Source organism: Gracilinanus agilis, chromosome 3 (assembly GCF_016433145.1).
Source record: "Gracilinanus agilis isolate LMUSP501 chromosome 3, AgileGrace, whole genome shotgun sequence".
NCBI classification, from domain to species: Eukaryota; Metazoa; Chordata; class Mammalia; order Didelphimorphia; family Didelphidae; genus Gracilinanus; species Gracilinanus agilis.
In genome coordinates, this window is record NC_058132.1 from 88,862,697 (window position 1) to 88,881,043 (window position 18,347).

Consider the following 18,347-nt stretch of genomic DNA (forward strand, 5'->3'; position numbering starts at 1 on the left):
AATATTTAGGAAACATATCATAATTATGGGTTTACATCAGGATAATCATAGTCCTTGGGAAGAATTTGTTCTGTTCCAAAGTTGAGGACAGAGGCAGATAGCAGAGCCTAAACTAGGACAGATTCAAGATGTCATTGGGAAGTGCTTGCATCAAAATTGGAGAAAATGAAGGCAAAACCTACCAGTTAGACAGAACTACCCATTCATGCTGAAACAGAGATTTATTCTAGAATTTCATAACTCATGCCACAAAAGTGTAGATTTCATGTCTTTGCCATCACAGGTCAAAAACATCATTTTTGCTAAAAACAAAGTCAGGCAACAATAATATAAACTGGAGAAAAATAAATAGGCCATTAGAATTTGTTTTGCAATTATGGAGCAGAAAGAAACATTTCTGTTTAATTTGTTATTTAATATGACCCCTTTGTATGAAATCCATTTCTCTTCTACTTGTTCATCTTTTCTTCATATCGCTACTGAATCCATGTTCCATCTTTCTCTTCTTTGGGGAGATTAGTATCTGTTATCTAGGAGTTCCCCTCCCTTCATATGTTAGGATATTCCACTTTCAGACTAGCCATTTTGCTTATTGAAAGGGACAACTACAAAGAAAAATGTTAGCCTAGAATATAAAATTTAAAAAAATATAGGAGACAACCGAGATGATATGGATAATGAGGGCAAAATCTGAGGCAGATCCTAATTTTCTACTGCACAATTTGTGTAATATCAATAACAGAATGATAGGTTTAAAAATTAAAGACTTTGAACCCCAGAACTGTTTTATGATTATTAGTCAAAACACAGGAGGGAAGGTAAGTAGAATAGTTGTACAATGGAAAAATAAGAGGATGGATAAAGGTATGATATTATGGTATGAAACAGTGTCCAAAGATAAAGTCCTAACTCTAAATTCTAAAATATTTTTCATTTTTTTAAGGGGATGGGATTTAACTTTGTGGGTTATTTTCCATGGAAGACTTCAATGCCAGTAGCATTCCTTCTTCTACATTCTATCTTACTGGAATTCCTGGTTATGAGGCAATACACCACTGGATCTCTATCCCCTTCTGCATCCTCTACTTTATTGGAATAGTAGGTAATTGCACAATCCTTCATGCTATCTGGAATGACCCAAGCCTCCATGAACCTATGTACTACTTCTTGGCGATGTTGTCTTTTTCAGACATGGGCATGTCCCTTCCCACCCTCGCATCTGTCCTCCGAGTGTTGTGGTCTATTTCTAGGGAAATTGAATTCAACACTTGTGTGACACAGATGTTTTTCATCCATGCCTTCTCCTTCACAGAATCAGGAGTGCTCCTAGCAATGGCCTTTGATCGCTATGTAGCTATTTGCCATCCCCTAAGGTATGCCACCATCCTTACCCCACAACGTATTGCTAGAATTGGAATATTTGCTTTTCTTCGGAGCTCCCTCCCTGTCATTCCATTGATGATCCGACTGAAATACTTCCCATTCTGCCATTCCCATGTCCTCTCTCATTCTTACTGCCTGCATCAGGATATAATACGCCTGGTTTGTGCAGACACCAAATTTAACTTTATCTATGGGTTACTACTGGTCACTCTATTCTGGGGATTAGATTCTCTGGGCATCTTGGTGTCTTACATCTTCATCCTTCAATCTGTGTTGAGCATTGCTACATGGGAGGAGAGACTGAAGGCCCTGAACACATGTGCCTCTCACATCTGTGCTGTTCTCATCCTCTATGTGCCCATGATTGGCCTTTCCATTGTCCATCCTTTTGCCAAGCATGCCTCTCCTCTTGTGCATGTCCTCATGGCTGACATCTACCTGCTAGTGCCTCCTGTTCTCAATCCCATCATCTACAGTGTGAAAAACAAGAAAATTCGTAGGGGGATCATTCACCTGATCACCCCCAAGAGATTTCACTCCACCTAGAGGTAAGTGCTACTAAAAGACAATCTAATAAGGGGGCAGCTGGGTCGCTCAGTGGATTGAGAGTCAGGGCTAGAGACAGGAGGTCCTAGGTTCAAATCTTGCCTCAGCCACTTCCCAGCTCTGTGACCCTGGGCAAGTCACTTAACCCCCATTGCCCACCCTTACCACTCTTCCACCTATGAGTCAATAAACAGAAGTTAAGGATTTAAAAAAAAAAGACAATCCAATGAAGCTCATCATGTTGAGGGCCTGAGAAGAGTACCGATAGGTATAGAAGTTTCATGAGTATTAGTCTTCCCAGCTCCTCACATATACAGAGATACTCATGCAAGGAACAGGAACACATACATGCACAAACCATTAATTATATAGTATATGTAAGAAGGAAAGAAAATAGAAGTAATAGTAACAAAATTGAAGAAAGTCACCATCTACAATCATTCAAACAGCCTTAGTTCCTATCAAGTCAATCTCTCTGTAATACAACTATCTCTCTAACTGATTTATCTAGAGCTCAATCTTTGTAGTACTGTTGTGAGGAAGATTTGGCCAGTACAGCTAAAGGGCCTGAGGGTGGCTTTGGGGCTCACAGTTATCCAAGGATGATCACAGGATGCCAAGAGCCAAGGTAGAGAGAGTGTGTTTGAGATGCTGTCCACCAGATCCCAAACTCCTCCTCCACTTGCTGCAGCTCTGCAGGTATTATGCACTTGCTGAAAGCCTCCACCACTCAAGATCCCAGAGAATCAGGATGCCGGGTTTCCTTAACTCTGAGATCTCCCAGGGCTAGCAACAGTTTGTGCCAACCACTAATGGAGTCCTTCCCAGAGCACAAGCCCTACTTCCTGCTCCTTCATTCCATCTTGGAATCCTCCAGCACTTCCTCCTAGGTCCATATAAACTATATGCAACTAATACTACATAATCTTCCTCACAACAGTTCCTACCCCATTGCAACCTATCCCTCACTGGATATGTATAGATTTGATACTAAATATTATCTACAGAAGCTATTTTGTTTGATGTTCTTACTTGAATTAATCAATGATTCCTTTTGAAGAAGAAATGTCATTTTCAATGCAATGAATTATATAAATTACTCTTGTATTTCATCAAGTGCTAGGCTTTTGTGAATTGTATTTGAAGTCAATGCTTTTGCCTGCTAAAAATCATCTTTCATGAGTTGGTGTCAATATGGCACCTTAGATGCAGTATAAGTCAAGTCCTCTCTGAAAACTTTTGTACTAATCAAAAACAAAGAGCTTAGAGGGGTACACAAAACCAAATACAACAATTTGATTGGACAGAGCTGGGGGACCCTCCTGCTACATTCAATTTAAAAAGATATGCAGTGGAGGTTGAATTCTCTGGTTTAAGGAAAGGAAAGAAGGAAGGTCCTAGGACCCTTCCCCCACTTACTGTTCTGAGACTAGGGTGGTTGCTAGGATCTCAAACCAAGGGCTCCTCCCCACAGGGATTGCCTTGCTATCATAGGTACTAGAGGCACAGGGCTCTGTCTATAGCTGGCAGGGAGGGTAGTGAGGAGGTCAGTGTAGTTGCAGTTGTCAAGTACCACTCCTCAATCTTGGGCCTCTGTCTTTGGAGGTTTTGGCCTTAGGGCACATTGAGCTCTGCAAATCAATTTGGCCTACTTAATCCAGGCTTGGAATAGTGCAGATAAAAAGCCTTCAAAAGGCGGGGAAGCTCAATCTCCAACACCCCTCCCACACCAAGTGCACTGAGACCATGGTAAGATTCTAGCTGAATGGGATGCCAGGGAGAAAGCTGCAACCATGATAGAGTACTTTGGTACAAACATGGGAAACTCATGGCTCTGACTAAAGCAGATGACAGGGAGGTGTCAGGCATGAAGGAAGAGAGGAGGGCAAGAGTAATTACCTTCAGCCTCCTTACATTTACATTAACCTTCATCCTCTGCTGGGAGCTAGAGAAGATCTGGCCTCAGGGCTCATTAATACAACATTGTGAGCTCCATAAGCCTAATCCAGTTAATTAGCAGAGAAGATAAGAAGCCCCCTTCAGGACAGAATAGCTCAACCCACAGATCCAGCAAATAAACAGAAGAGCAAGAATGTAGCTAATGATGGGGGAGAAAAAAGAAAAAAATATGAGAAAATAACTGAGAAAGAAAAAAAAATTTATAATCAACAGCTTTTATCCAGATAATGACCAAAAAACAAATGTAACAGAGGAGGACCAAGGAGTACCAAGAAAAAACTCTGAAACTCCAGCAAATTTGACACAGGTTTTGGAAGAGCTCAAAACAAAATTCAAAAAACAATTAAGAGAGGTTAAGAAAATTGGGAAATAACTCAAAAAGCAAAATAGGCACATAAACTGCACAAGAAAATAGAGCCTTGAAAGTGAGAATTGACTAGATTGAAAAGGAGGCAAAGAAAGTGAAAGATGACCTATAAACGAAAACAGACCAAAATGAAAAGGATGATCAAAAAACCAGTGATAAAATTAATTTTTTAAAAATAAGAATCCAACAACTAGAAGCAAATGACTTCACAAGGCAATAAGAGTCTATAAAACAAAATCAAAAGAATGAAAAAATTGAGGAAAATATGAAACATCTCAATGATAAAATTATAAACTGGGAAAATAGATACAGAAGAGATCATTCTATAGGAAAATATCCAAGAAAACTGCCTGGACATTCTTGAAGAAGAAGGAAAAGTGGAGATTGAAAAAATCCACAGATCACCTCCTGCATTAAATCACCAATTCACAATGCCCAGGAATGTTATAGCCAAGTTCAAGAATTTCCATACCAAGGAAAAGATACAACAAACTTCTAAAAAGAAACTATTCAGATATCATGCAGCCACAGTTAGGATAACACAGGACTTGACTGCATCCACACTGAAAGACAAGAAGTCATGGAATATGATATTCTGGAAACCAAGGGAACTGGGTCTTCAACCAAGAATCAACTACCCCCAAATATATATATATATAATATGGTTATTTAATAAAATAGAAGACTTCTAAGTATTTGTTTTTTTATTTTTTTGGAAAATTTTTTCCATGGTTACATGATTCATGTTCTTGCTCTCTCTCCCCCTACTTCCACCCCCACAGCCAATGTACATTTCCACTGGTTTCTTTATGTGTCATTGCTCAAGACCTATTCTAGGGTGGTCATTAAAAGTCTACATCCCAAATTGTGCCCTCATCAACCCATGTGTTCAAACAGTTGTTTTTCTTCTGTGTTTCTACTCCTGTAGTTCTTCCTCTGAACGTTCCTCTTTAGCATTTCTAAAGAAAAGACCTGACTTAAAAAGAAAATTTGATACCCAAACACAGAACTCAAGAGAATCACCAAAAGATAATTAGGAAAGGGAAAAAATATTTTTAAGGGACCCAATGAGTTCAAATGATTTGTACTCTTAAAAGAAAAGATGATATTGGTAACTCTTAAGAATTGTTATTATCATCAGGTTAGCTAGAAGTATACTTAGACGATACACTGACAAATTGTATAGGATATGTAAATATATATATATAAAGCTAGGGGCAAAAAAGAGAATAATTCTAAGGGAAATGGGAAAAGAGATAAAACGGGGTAAAACATTTAATAAAGAAGTCCATGGGGCAAGGGGGGCGGAGAAGACTAAAAAAAAGAGATAAAGGGAGGAGACCCTGAGTGGATAGAATAGTTTTCACTTAGAGGATCCCCCTTAATACCCATCCAGGTATTCTAAACTATTGTTAATAGAGTGAAACAGAATCACTTTTTCTCAATGGGTCAGTTTTGCAAATACCTTGGAGACAATCGATTAAAAAAACAATATCTCTTTTATTATGAGAGGGGATATAAACTGAGGATCAGAATAAGGGGTCCCTAATTCTAATGGATCTAGCTAGTAACTACACAATCTTCTATGTTCCTCAAAAGAGGAAGCCTTTGGGTCTTCTGGCTAACTTACCAGCTCCCTATTTCTATCTAGTTGTTCCCCCAAAGCTGACTAAGCTACCTCTCTATGATCCTCAGTAGTCGGTTCGATTTAGTTCACAAGCTATCTCTGAAAACTGTTCATGATTGATCTCAAGTGGCTAAGTTCACCCCATGAGGTCTGACCCTTGAGGTAAAACCTCAAAGCCAATCTGATAGGATTTTTAGATAAAAACCTTCTGAAAAACACAGCAGGTATGGTAAGATCCTTTTTCTAGATGTTTCCCAGTCAAAAAGAGTACCTCCAAAGATGGTTTATGGGTTTACTCCTTCTCCATAGCCAGGTTAAGGTCTACAAGCTCTGACAAGACATGTTTCCTCCTCCCTTCTGGACAGGAAGATGCCCAACCTCTTACAGGAAGTGACAACTCTAGCAGTTGTCACTTCCAAACTGTTTCTGTTCTGCCTTCTGCCTGCTAAAATCATTTCCCTTGAGTTCCTAGTATGAGCCTTAAAGATAGTCTTCCACTTCTTTTAAATCTTATCCTTATCTCTATCATTTTCCCATTAAAAGAAGCCCATGGGGTGGGTGGGTGGGAAGACCAATACAATTGAAGGGTGGAAAAGATCAGGTAAAACTTACATCTTTCCCACATTGAAATTCACTCAGAGAGGGAAGAACAGTCAGATCCATGAGGACAGAGAATTGTATCATGCCTTATAAAGAAGTACAAGGGAAATAAATGGGCTGGTGGGGAGGGGAGAAAATCAAGAGAGGGAAAGGTGTGGGGGTAATTTAAAAGATACTAGTGAGAGGGGAATAATCAAGAGGGGAGGGGTTGGGAAGGAGAGTAACATTAAAGAGAGGAAATGGGAGAGACTGACAAAAAGTGGAAAGTTGGAGGGGAGGGAAAGAGGGATAAGAGAAAAGGCAGAATCAAAGGAGGAACTAAAAATGGAAGAAAATAGACAGATAGTAATTGTAATTATGGATGTCAATGGGATCAACTCACCAATAAAAAGGAAGCATATCGTAGAAAGGATTAAAAACCAGAATCTACCATATGTTGTCTAAAAGAAAATCACTTGAGGCAGGTAGACATGCAAAGGGTAAAGATAAGAGGGTGGGGCAGAATTTATTGGGCTGAAACTGAAACAAAAAAGGCAGGAGTAGCAATTACAATCTAAAACTGCAAAAATAGATCTCATTAAAAGAGATAAGGAAGATAATTACATCTTGATGATAGGCAGTATAAATAAAGAAACAATATCAGTACTCAACATATATGCACCAAACTGTAGAGCTTTCAGATTTCTAAAGGAGAAATTAAAGGAGCTAAAGGAGGAAATAGATAGTAAAATCATACTAATGGGGGACCTCAACCTTCCTCTATCAGAAGTAGATAAATTGGCAGAAAAAATAAATAAGAAGTAAGGGAAATGAATGAAATGTTAGAAAAATTAGAGATAATAAATATCTAGAGAAAAACAAATAGGGATGAATAGAATATACCTGCTTTTCAGCAGCATATGGCACAATACAAAGAATGACCATTTACTAGGGCATAAAAACATTACAAACAAATATAGAAAAGCAGAAATAATAAATGCATTTTTCAGACCATAAAAAAATAAAAATCATCATCAATAAGAGCTTATGGAAAGGCAGATTTAAAATTAATTGGACACTAAATAATCTAATTTTTCAAGTCAGTGGGTCAAAGAAAAATTTGAAAGAAATAATTACTGATTTCATTTAAAAGAATGACAATGAGAAAACAACTTATCAAAATCTATGGAATGCAGCCAAAGTAGTACTCAGGGTAAAATTTATATCCCTGAGTGCATATATCAACCAATCAGAGAGGGAAAAATACATCAATGAATTAGGCATGCAACATAAAATACTAGAAAGAGAACAACTTAAAAATCTCCAGATAAAAACTAAATTGGAAATAAAAAATCAAAAGAGAAATTACTAAAATTGAACATAAAAACTTTTGAATTAATAAATAAGACTAGGAGCTGGTGCTCTGAAAAAACAAATAAAATATATAAAGTACTTGTTAATATAATAAAATAAGAAAGAAGAAAATAAAGTTAATAATATGAAAGATGAAAAGGGTGTCCTCACCTCAAATGAAGAAGAAATGAAAGTTATTAAGACTATTTTGCCCAATTATATGGCAATAAATATGACAATCTTGGTGAAATAGGTGAATATTATAAAAAATATAAATTGTCTAGATTAACAAAAGAGGAAATAGAATACTTAAACAATCCTATCTCAGAAAAAGAAATTTAATAATTCATAAAAGAACTACTTAAGAAAAAATCCTGAGGTTCAGATGGATTCACAAATGAATTCTATCAAACATTTAAAGAACAATTAATCCCAATACTATACAAACTATTGGTCAAAATAAGCAAAGAAGGAGTTTTACCAAATTCCTTTTAGGATACTAATATGGTACTGATTCCAAAGCCAGGCAGACTAAAAACAGAGAAAGAAAACTACAAACTAATTTCCTTAATGAACATAGATGTAAAAAATCTTAAATGGAATATTAGCAAAAATTCTCCAGAAAGTGATCACGCTGATTATTCACTATGATCAGGTGGGATTTATGCCAGGAATGCAAGGGTTTTTTTAATATTAGGAAAGTCATCCATTTAATTGACCTTATCAACAACCAAACCAACAAAAATCACATGCTTATCTCAATAGATGCAGAAAAAGCCTTTCACAAAATGCAATACTCATTCCTATTGAAAACAATAGAAAATATAGAAATAGATGGATCATTCCTTAAAATAATAAACAGTATATATTTAAAACAATCAGCAAATATCACGTGCAATGGGAGCAAGTAAGAAGTCTTCCAATAAGATTAGGAAGGAAGGAAGGATGCCCATTATCATCTCTATTATTTAACATTGTACTAGAAACACTAGCAATAGCAATTAGAGAAGAAAAATAAACAGAAGGTATTAAAATAGGCAATGAGGAGACTAAGCTATCACTCTTTGCAGATGATATAATGGTATACTTAAAGAATTCAAGAAAATCAAATAAAAGGCTAGTGGGAATAATTAACAACATTAGCAAAGTTGCAGTGTACAAAATAAATGCACATAAATCATCAGCATTTATATATATACATATATATGTATATATTCAACAAAACTCAGGAGCAAGAATTAGAAAGAGAAATTCCATTTAAAATCACTCTAGACAATATAACACATTTAGGAATGTATTTGCAAAGGCAAACACAGGAATTATATGAACACAACCACACAATATTATTCACACAATTAAAACTAGATCTAAATAATTGGAAAAAAACATTAATTGCTCATGAGTAGGATGAACTAATATAACAAAAATGATAATCCTACCCAAATTGATCTACATAATCAGTGCCATACCTATCAAACTACCAAACAACTTTTTATACAATTGTAATAAAGATCAACTGGAGGAACAAAAGATCAAGTATTTTAAAGGAAATAATGAAAAAATGTGGACAGGGACATTGCAGTACCAGATCTTAAACTGTACTATGAAACAATGATCACCAAAACCATATGGTACTGGCTAGCAGACAGAAGTGTGGATCAATGGAAAACTTCTAGGAAAATTGGAAAATAGTGTGGGAAAAATTAGGTTTAGATCAATATCTTACACTCTATACCAAGATAAATTCAAAATTGGTATATGGCTTCAATATAAAGAATGAACCTATAAATTATTTAGGTGAACATAGAATAGTATACCTGTCAGATCTGTGGGAAAGGAAGGAATTTAAGACCACACAAGAGATAAAGAACTTGCAAAATGTAAAATGAATAACTTTGATTATACCAAATTAAAAGTTTTTATACAAACAAAACCAATATTACCAAAATTAGAAGGAAAGGAACACACTCAGTGAATATTTTTATAACAAAACTCTGAAAAAATTTTAATTTCACAAATATATAAAGAACTATGTCAAATTTAACAAAAATGAAGCCATTCCCCAATAGACAAATGGTTAAGGGACATGAATAGGCAATTTTCACATGATGTGAAAATAGTTCCTATATCTGTTGGTTGTGTACAGTTGGAACAATGACTTAATTGGACAAAAGTCAAGTTGAAGTAAAAGTAAAGGAAAATAAACCTGGGGGAATAAAGTGGTCAGAGATTGACCAAGGGTTTTTTCTTGTACTTAACAGAAAAATAAAAAATGTTGAAGAGTATTGGTTCTACTCCAATCAGTGATTCACAGTTGTATTTCAGAGAGAGTAAAACCTCCCATCACAAGGGACCATAGAGGTCCCTTAAGTGAAGAACTCCAAATCTTTATCTTAGCCATATCCCTGAAACCTTATCTTCCTTGGGAATTATCTAGCTTCACTGAGCAACAGGAGATTCTAGGAAAGAGTGAATATATATATGAACTCACCATAGTAGCTAACAACACAGGAAGAAACCTGACTACGCTGAGAGAAATCTTGAATCTGAGTGAGTTTTTAAAAGGTAAGTAGGAGGCAAGGATGGTGGACAGATGAGGTCAGAAATAGAAAATTAATCTAGGGACCTCAAGTTAGGATTGGAGATGGAGGAAATATTACAGAAAGAACAAAATTAGGGTTGCTTGAACATTTTTGTTTTGATTTTTCTCAAGGTCTTATTAAGTTCATGGAATGTTTGGCCAACGTTAGTCTCTAGTTCAAATTGAAGATCCCTTGTCTTTCATGCCACATTAAACACAACAACCTTCCTCACCTCATCCTCACCTCCTTCCAATTAAGATCCTTTATAAAGGAAAAATTAATATTTGTAAACAGCTGAAATACCATACTTGCCTCTTACCAGAAGCCATTCTTAACTTTAGAATCTCTGTCTTCCTAAATTTAGGGCTGAAAATTTCCCAAACATATGCCACCACCAGTTTATATAGGAAAACTATAAGGTTTTATATAAGTTTATATAGGAAAACTATAAGGAATCATTTCTGAGAATTCATAAAATTAATATATTTAAAAGATTTTTAATATCTCCAAAATAAACAATCTCATTTTTTCAAGGAGAAAATTGAGAACAAGGGAGGTTGTGACTTGTTCAAGGTCACAAAGTATCAAAAAACAAAACAGCATTCAAACTCAGATCTTCTGACAATAAATCTGGTACTCTTTCCATTCTGTCTTCTTGGCCATTACAATCAAACACTAGAAAACATTAGGGAGACAATTTAGTGAAAGAACATTGTACTAAACATAAGACAGAAGAGAAAATTATAACATCTCCAGTACAAAGGGTGACAATGACCAAAGAGGACTATTTCCAACATCATAGTCTGATCTTAAAAATGGTCTCTTGATGTCCATTTTCCCTCTCATCAATCTTTTTTATTCTTCAGAGCAATGACTGGTGCTACCCTCATCCATCGTTCATTCTAGGATACTAGTTGTCACTCTCTTTTCATTTTACTTCCTTTCCTATATAACATGTTAGTCAAATATTTCTCTTCTGCATGTTAATAATTTGTTGTTGTTGTCAGTTGTTTAGCTGTGTCTGCCTCCTCGTGTCTCTGTGGACCATTTAATTCTGTCTCTGGGATTTTATTGGAAAATATAGGAAGGGTTTGCCCTTTTCTTCTGCAATAGAAAATCTTTTGTCAGAATTCTCCACTATTATTTGTTCATTTTGGATATGCCTGTAATGGCATAATTTATATTTTTGTTGAGCTATGCAAATGCCTCTGCCATGACAAGGCAATGACTCAGGAAGAATTCTAATGGCTACCTATTCTTATGTTGTACATCCCATCCTGAAAAGATTGAAGACATGAATATATTCATTATGATTCAAGTATCCTGTATAAACTATTTAAATTTCTTCTCTTTACCTCAAAATAATTATAATAATAATGAAATAACTAGCATCAACATGTCCTTTGAGATCTGCAAGGTGTTTTACATGTTACGTTATTTGATCTTACAACTATACTCAGTAGGCGCCATTTCTTCCCATTTTAGAGTTGAGGAAATCAAAGCAGAGGGAGCTTAAATGCATTATCTAGAATTATACAATTAGTAAATATCTAATGCAGGATTCAAATTCAGATCTTCTCTAATCCAAGCCCCACATTTCTTCCACTATGCCACCTGTTTGTCCTTTTGCAACCCATATCACATTGTAGGTTCAAAAACTGAGTAATCACTGCATCTTTGTAGGACATGACATATGACATTCCATTAATAGAGTATTATTTCTCCACTACATTAATAGATATATGGTTTCAATTAAAAGCATAGCACTAAAATATACTTCCTGTGTTTTTTCTTCCTTTTTTCTTAAACTTCTCACATTATTAATAGACCATCAGATAGATAATCTAGGTAGTTCCTTATTCTGACGAGAACAAAGTAAAAAATAATAATTGCTGTTGTAGTCAAAGATTTTGGTTCAATTAGTATATCTGATCCTAACTAGTTGAATCTATTACTTGGAGATGATTATTGCATAGAAAAAGCTTGCCAAGAATTAAAGTGCTAAATATATATGATAATATTATTATTATTATCATCATTAAAGGTCAGGTTGTGAGCCAAGGGGCCTTGGCTATAATTAGATCCTCCTCATTTTATAACCATGGCTATAAATGCTTTCCCTCTTCTATTTTGTCTCCTTTTTCCTTTAATTTTCCTTTAATTCTCATCTAAAGTCCCACCTTGACAAGAAACCACTCTTAGTCCTCCTCATTCTTATTCTCTTCCATCTAATATGAACCAATCCCCCATCTATCCAGGATATAAATTGTCTGGAAACGGTTATTTTCATGTTATCTCCACATGAAGTGAGCTCCTTGATATCAGGTACTTTTTTGCTTTTCTTTCTATCTTCAGAGCTTAGCACAGTGCCTCCCACGTACAAGATGCTTAGTAAATGTTAGTTGGTTGACGGACAACTTTATAATTTTATAGATCAGAAGAAAAAGATCTAAGAGATCAAGTAACTTGACTATTGTCACAATAAGTAGCAGAGCTAAAATTTAAACCCAGTTTCTCTGATTCTAGAAATATCTGGCTTTCTGCAGTATCACACTTTGTTCCAAACTCACTGAGAACTTAAAATACTCTAGGTAAGTACTTTTTTCCTGGCTTTATATATTCATTTATAGATAAGAAGAGGCCAGAAATGGGAAGAGAATTCTCCAAAAAATATTTAGGTAAGCATAAAATATTTATGTAAGCATTGAATAAAATGAATGAATCTGAGCTGTTAAAAACAAAGGCAATAGAGGAAATCTGTATTGTCATAGTAAGTCATTTTAAGAGGCATTACCCCATAAACAAGGGTACAACAGAAAAAGACAAACAGATTTTAAAAGAATGACAAAATATAAATGATCAGCTATGTGGCAGAATGGAAAGAATGCTGAGCTTGATTCAGGAAGACAGGATTTCTAATTCAGTCTCAGGCATTCACTAGCTTTGTGACCCTGGATAAGTAACCTCACTTCCTTTTGCTTCAGTTTCTTCAACTGTAAAATAATGATATTAATAGCAACTAACTACCATGGTTGTTGTAAGGACAAAATTAAGGACAGAATCATAAAGTGCTTAACACATATATGGATATAAAATTTAAAGAAAGTAAATGCACAAAAAATAGGAGGTTTTGGGATGGAAGCACTATTGAGCAGAGGATCCAAAAAGGCCTAAAGTAAGAAGTTCAAGTTTGATCTGAGATTGGAAAAAAATGAGGGACATCAAAAAGTAGAGGGAAGAAGGAAGGTTATATCCCACATTGAGGTTAGCCTGAATAAAGTCACCGTATGGTACAACAAATGGACTAGTTAGTTTGGGACATAGACTGCATGGAGCAGAGTATAAGACATCAGTAAGGTAGGTGGGAAATGATTATGAAGGGTTTTAAAAGGCTCACAGAGTCTATAGTTGAACTTAGAGGAAATAGGTTCTTGAGTAGGTAGTGATATGAAGAGATATTTGTTTTAGGAATATTGTTCTGACAGTTTTGCCAAGTATGAGTAGAAAAGGGAAGGAACAGAGGCAACATTGGTAATTAGGAGCCATGTGAGAGGAAAGGAAAGTGTAAGTGAAGGAAAGAGAATGAATAAAAGAAATAAGACATGAAATCAATAGAGCTTGGCTACTCATCAAATATGGGAACTGAGGCAGAAGGAAGAGGGAAGAATATCTGTAAGACTGAGTCTAGAGACTGAAAGAATGATAATATCCTTGACAGAAGTTAGGAAAAGTTGATTCATTATATAGGCAAAGGCACAAATAACATCAATTCAATTGAAATATTTCCTATCCAATGTAGAAAATCACTTCATCAACTATCAGTTTGTCATTCTATACTAATTATATTTAATCACTTTTAATTCTTATTCAAGCAGATATTACAAATTTTGACTTAATGCAAAACATCTTATTTATCTTGTATTGAAGTTTAATCTATCTATAGAGGTTTAAATATCAATTATAGGAGAACACATTACTTTTGATGAGAACACATTATAATTTAGTTTTGGGATGAGCTCAGTCAAATCTGAATTTATAATTATAATTCAAAATCTTTATTTTCTCATAAGATATTAATTGTCAGCACCTCAAATTATAGACACTGGTTTTCAGTAAACTCTGTTTCAATGATTTAGGATGTCAATCTCATATTTTCATTTCTTCTTTAGAATATTTCAGCAATTACAAAAATCTTTAAAAGCTGATTTTAAAATTAACAGCAAACATATAATTAAGGGGGCAGCTGTGTAGCTCAGTGGAGTGAGAGTCAGGCCTAGAGACAGGAGGTCCTAGGTTCAAACCCGGCCTCAGCCACTTCCCAGCTGTGTGACCCTGGGCAGGTCACTTGACCCCCATTGCCCACCCTTACCAATCTTCCACCTATGAGACAATACACCGAAGTACAAGGGTTTGAAAAAAAATAAAAAAATAATAATTAAGCCAAAAATTTAGCCTCTAATAGACCAGTTTATGGGCAGCTAGCTAGCATAATAGATAGAGTGCTGAGCCTCGAATCAAGAAGACTCATCATTCTGAGTTCAAATCTGGCCATACTACCTATGGGACATTTGGCAAGTCACTGAACTCTATTTTTCTCAGTTTCCTTATCAATTGGAAAAAGAAATGATAATCAAGTCCAGTAAATTTTTGCCAAGAAGATCCCAAATGAAGTCACAAAGAGTTGAACACAACTGAAAAACATCAAAATAAAAATTTGTTTATGATGCCACAAATTTCTATTGTTTAAGAAAAAAATTCCTGGAGAGAAAGGAAATCTTTGCTTACTGACTTCATCTCTATAACCCCATTCTGGCTAGTTCTAAATAGAGTGACAGAAAAAATTTTGCTTTATTTTTCCTATTTATAACCTTGTCTCCTACTGAAAGCATGAAGGAAAAGTAAATCCCTACTTACTGGGAAAAAGAGTTTAGCTTCAGCTTACAAAAAGCTGAAAGAACTGTTTCAAATATGAAGCTTCATTAATCTTCCCAACTATTTCAAACTTTCTGATTGCAGATTTATATTTTTTTCCTTTCTGTCTGGCTGCATTTTTCCCTTATAAATATTTTATGGCAGCAGAGTCCACAAACAATACTTTGAAGCTTATATAGAGAATAAAAGGAGAAAAACATAAGGGTTTCCTATTACTCCTGTGTGTTCAGTCCATAACCATTGAAATCTAGAGAATACTTTCTAGTTTCCTTCATTAACTTGGACTTGTTCTAAGTGAATAAATATTGGGCAGATATTTGGTGACCTGTTAGTGATGGTCACTTAATTAACAAAATGGTATCAAGACAAGAAAGGACACAACACTAATAGCTGATTAAAGGATCTCCTCCTGTGAGATCATATGGTCCTCTGGCAGCTCTTGAATTTAAGCATTGGATCATAGTGCATCAGTGTAGCTGTCACAGAAACAGGTATCTGGTTTAGTGGTTTATACTATTGGAAGGCTGAAAGAATAAAGGAAGAGAAGAAAGGAGGGTGAGAAATAGAGAGAGAGAAACAGAAAAAGACAGGCAGACAGACAGACAGACAGACAGAGGTAGAGGCAGGGAGAGAGAGAGGCAGAAAGAGAATCTGCCATGGAACTACTGGCTAAATTCATTAGATGGCAATGCTGTCTCCAAGAACCTTTGAGTGATCAGTCTCAAAGACTACTAATTCACCAAAAAGGTTGAGTAGGCTGGTTCTAACCCCACCCTGAGTAATTCCCTTGTTCAAGGTGTCACACAGCTATTATGGAGAATTCAAACAAAGGAACAGGGCCTGTGTTCCACTCTAATTCTAAAGTCACTCACCTGCATCTTGCCTTATAAATTGACACTATTTAGGTAATACTAGCCATAAGGTGGACTGTCAGAGACCCTACTTCTTATACTCTAATTTTTGTGGCAGAGAACATAATTCAGAACCAAGAGAATAATAGCTGATTGGCCAGCACAGAGGTAATTGCCAGATAAAATGCATGGATGGCTTGAGATATATTGCAGAAGAAACCGCTCACATTAAATACAACTATCTACATGCAGCTGAACAATTTGGGGGGTTTACATAGCCTCTATTTCCTGAGTTAAGAATTAAACAAATCCAGACTCTAAACAAGAGATCTAATTTGTCATCCACATAGGGCTAAGTTTAAATAATTCCGCAAAGATTTCCCACAGCCTTTATGTTTTATAGTATTTATTATGAGACCAGGTGGCTTTCTAATGCTCATTTCTGCTATTTAGGAATAAAATGGTTCATAGAGTGTACTCAGGAATTAAAAAAACAGCAAGAGAAGAGGAAAAGTGGGCTAAGAATATAGATGAAAAGAAAATGTATAGGTAAATGCAAAAATGGTTAAAAAGCAAGCAACTAAGTATAATGACAAAATACAGTTTGAATTCTTTGTTACAACTGCTTTTGTGTCTTTCATTTCCTTATAGAAGTAAGTGGGTGTGGAATGGGATTGTGGCTCTACACAGAAGTTCCATGGCAGACTTCAATTCCAGTAGTTCCCTATCCACTACATTCTATCTCACTGGAATTCCTGGATATGAGGCACTATACCACTGGATCTCCATCCCTTTCTTCATTCTTTATATGATTGGAATACTGGGAAACTGTACCATCCTTCATATTGTCCGGACTGACCCAAGCCTCCATGAACCCATGTATTATTTCTTGGCCATGTTGTCGCTCACTGATATGGGCATGTCCCTTCCCACACTTGTTTCTCTCTTTAGAGTGTTGTGGTCCATCTCCAGTGAGATTGAATTCAACACATGTGTGATACAGATGTTCTTCATTCATACTTTCTCCTTCACAGAATCAGCAGTGCTCCTAGCAATGGCCTTTGACCGCTATGTAGCCATCTGTCACCCCCTGAGGTATTCCACCATCCTCACCCCAAAGCGCATCATTAGGATTGGAATAACAGCTGTTTTGAGGAGCTCTCTCTCCATTATTCCACTAATGATCCGCCTTGCATACTTTCCTTTCTGCCACTCTCACGTTCTCTCTCACTCTTACTGCCTACATCAGGATATGATTCGCTTGGCTTGTGCTGACATTAAATTTAATGTCATTTATGGATTGGTTTTGATCACTATTCTATGGGGATTTGATGCCTTGGGCATTCTGGTTTCTTACATCTTCATTCTCCGTTCTGTGCTGAGCATTGCATCCCAGAAGGAAAGACTAAAGGCTCTCAACACATGTGCCTCCCACATCTGTGCTGTTCTTATCCTTTATGTGCCCATGATTGGTCTATCTCTTGTTCATCGTTTTGCAAAACATGCCTCTCCCCTTGTCCACATTTTCATGGCTCATATCTACTTGTTGGTGCCTCCCATACTCAACCCTATCATCTACAGTGTGAAAACCAAACAGATTCGTTTAGGGATCGTTCGTCTACTTCTCCCTAAGAGAATCCATTCTACCTGGGAGTAGGTTGTGCCAAGAAATAATCCCCATCACACAAGACTCAAGACTTAAATTATATGGGATCATTTCCACTCTACCCAGGAAAGGGATGTTTTAGCTAGGGGAAAAGAGGAAAATGGAAGAGGGAGGGAATACTATACACTACAACATTGAAACATTTTATTTTATCCATTTGTAACATAGAAATTTCAAGGGAATGAGGCATACGAAGTCAAGGTGATTAGTTCAAGTTTTATTATGAGATTATATTTAAAGGAGATCCCTATAGTTAGACCTTGTTATAGAAAGCAAGCAGAAGGGCCTACTATGCTATAAGTCCACAATGGGCCTTTGTTCTTAAACAATCTCTTTGTTTTACTGAAACTGTTTAAGGTGGGAATGGGTTAATGCATGCAGAATTTGCATGTATATTCACTTATATATAAGTAAGCTTATATGTAAGCTTATATGTTCACTTAAAAGCAGAATGTGTAAAGGATTAACCAAAATGGAGTTGACTGCAAGCCACACACCATTT

General features: G+C 35.9%; 2 protein-coding genes across 2 annotated transcripts; both read left to right on the forward strand.

The window, feature by feature from the left end:
- Nucleotides 1–975: 975 nt before the first annotated feature.
- Nucleotides 976–1,929, forward strand: LOC123238702 (olfactory receptor 51L1-like). Its single transcript, XM_044665910.1, has one exon. The coding sequence runs from the start codon at nt 976–978 to the stop codon at nt 1,927–1,929; it is 954 nt and encodes a 317-aa protein (XP_044521845.1).
- Nucleotides 1,930–16,867: 14,938 nt separating this feature from the next.
- Nucleotides 16,868–17,836, forward strand: LOC123241144 (olfactory receptor 51L1-like). Its single transcript, XM_044668846.1, has one exon. The coding sequence runs from the start codon at nt 16,877–16,879 to the stop codon at nt 17,834–17,836; it is 960 nt and encodes a 319-aa protein (XP_044524781.1). The 5' UTR covers nt 16,868–16,876.
- The last annotated feature ends 511 nt before the right edge of the window (nt 17,837–18,347 follow it).

Coding starts and splice junctions, on each gene's coding strand:
- LOC123238702 (XM_044665910.1), top strand. CDS start 976: ATGGAAGACTTCAATGCCAGTAGCATTCCTTCTTCTACATTCTATCTT.
- LOC123241144 (XM_044668846.1), top strand. CDS start 16,877: ATGGCAGACTTCAATTCCAGTAGTTCCCTATCCACTACATTCTATCTC.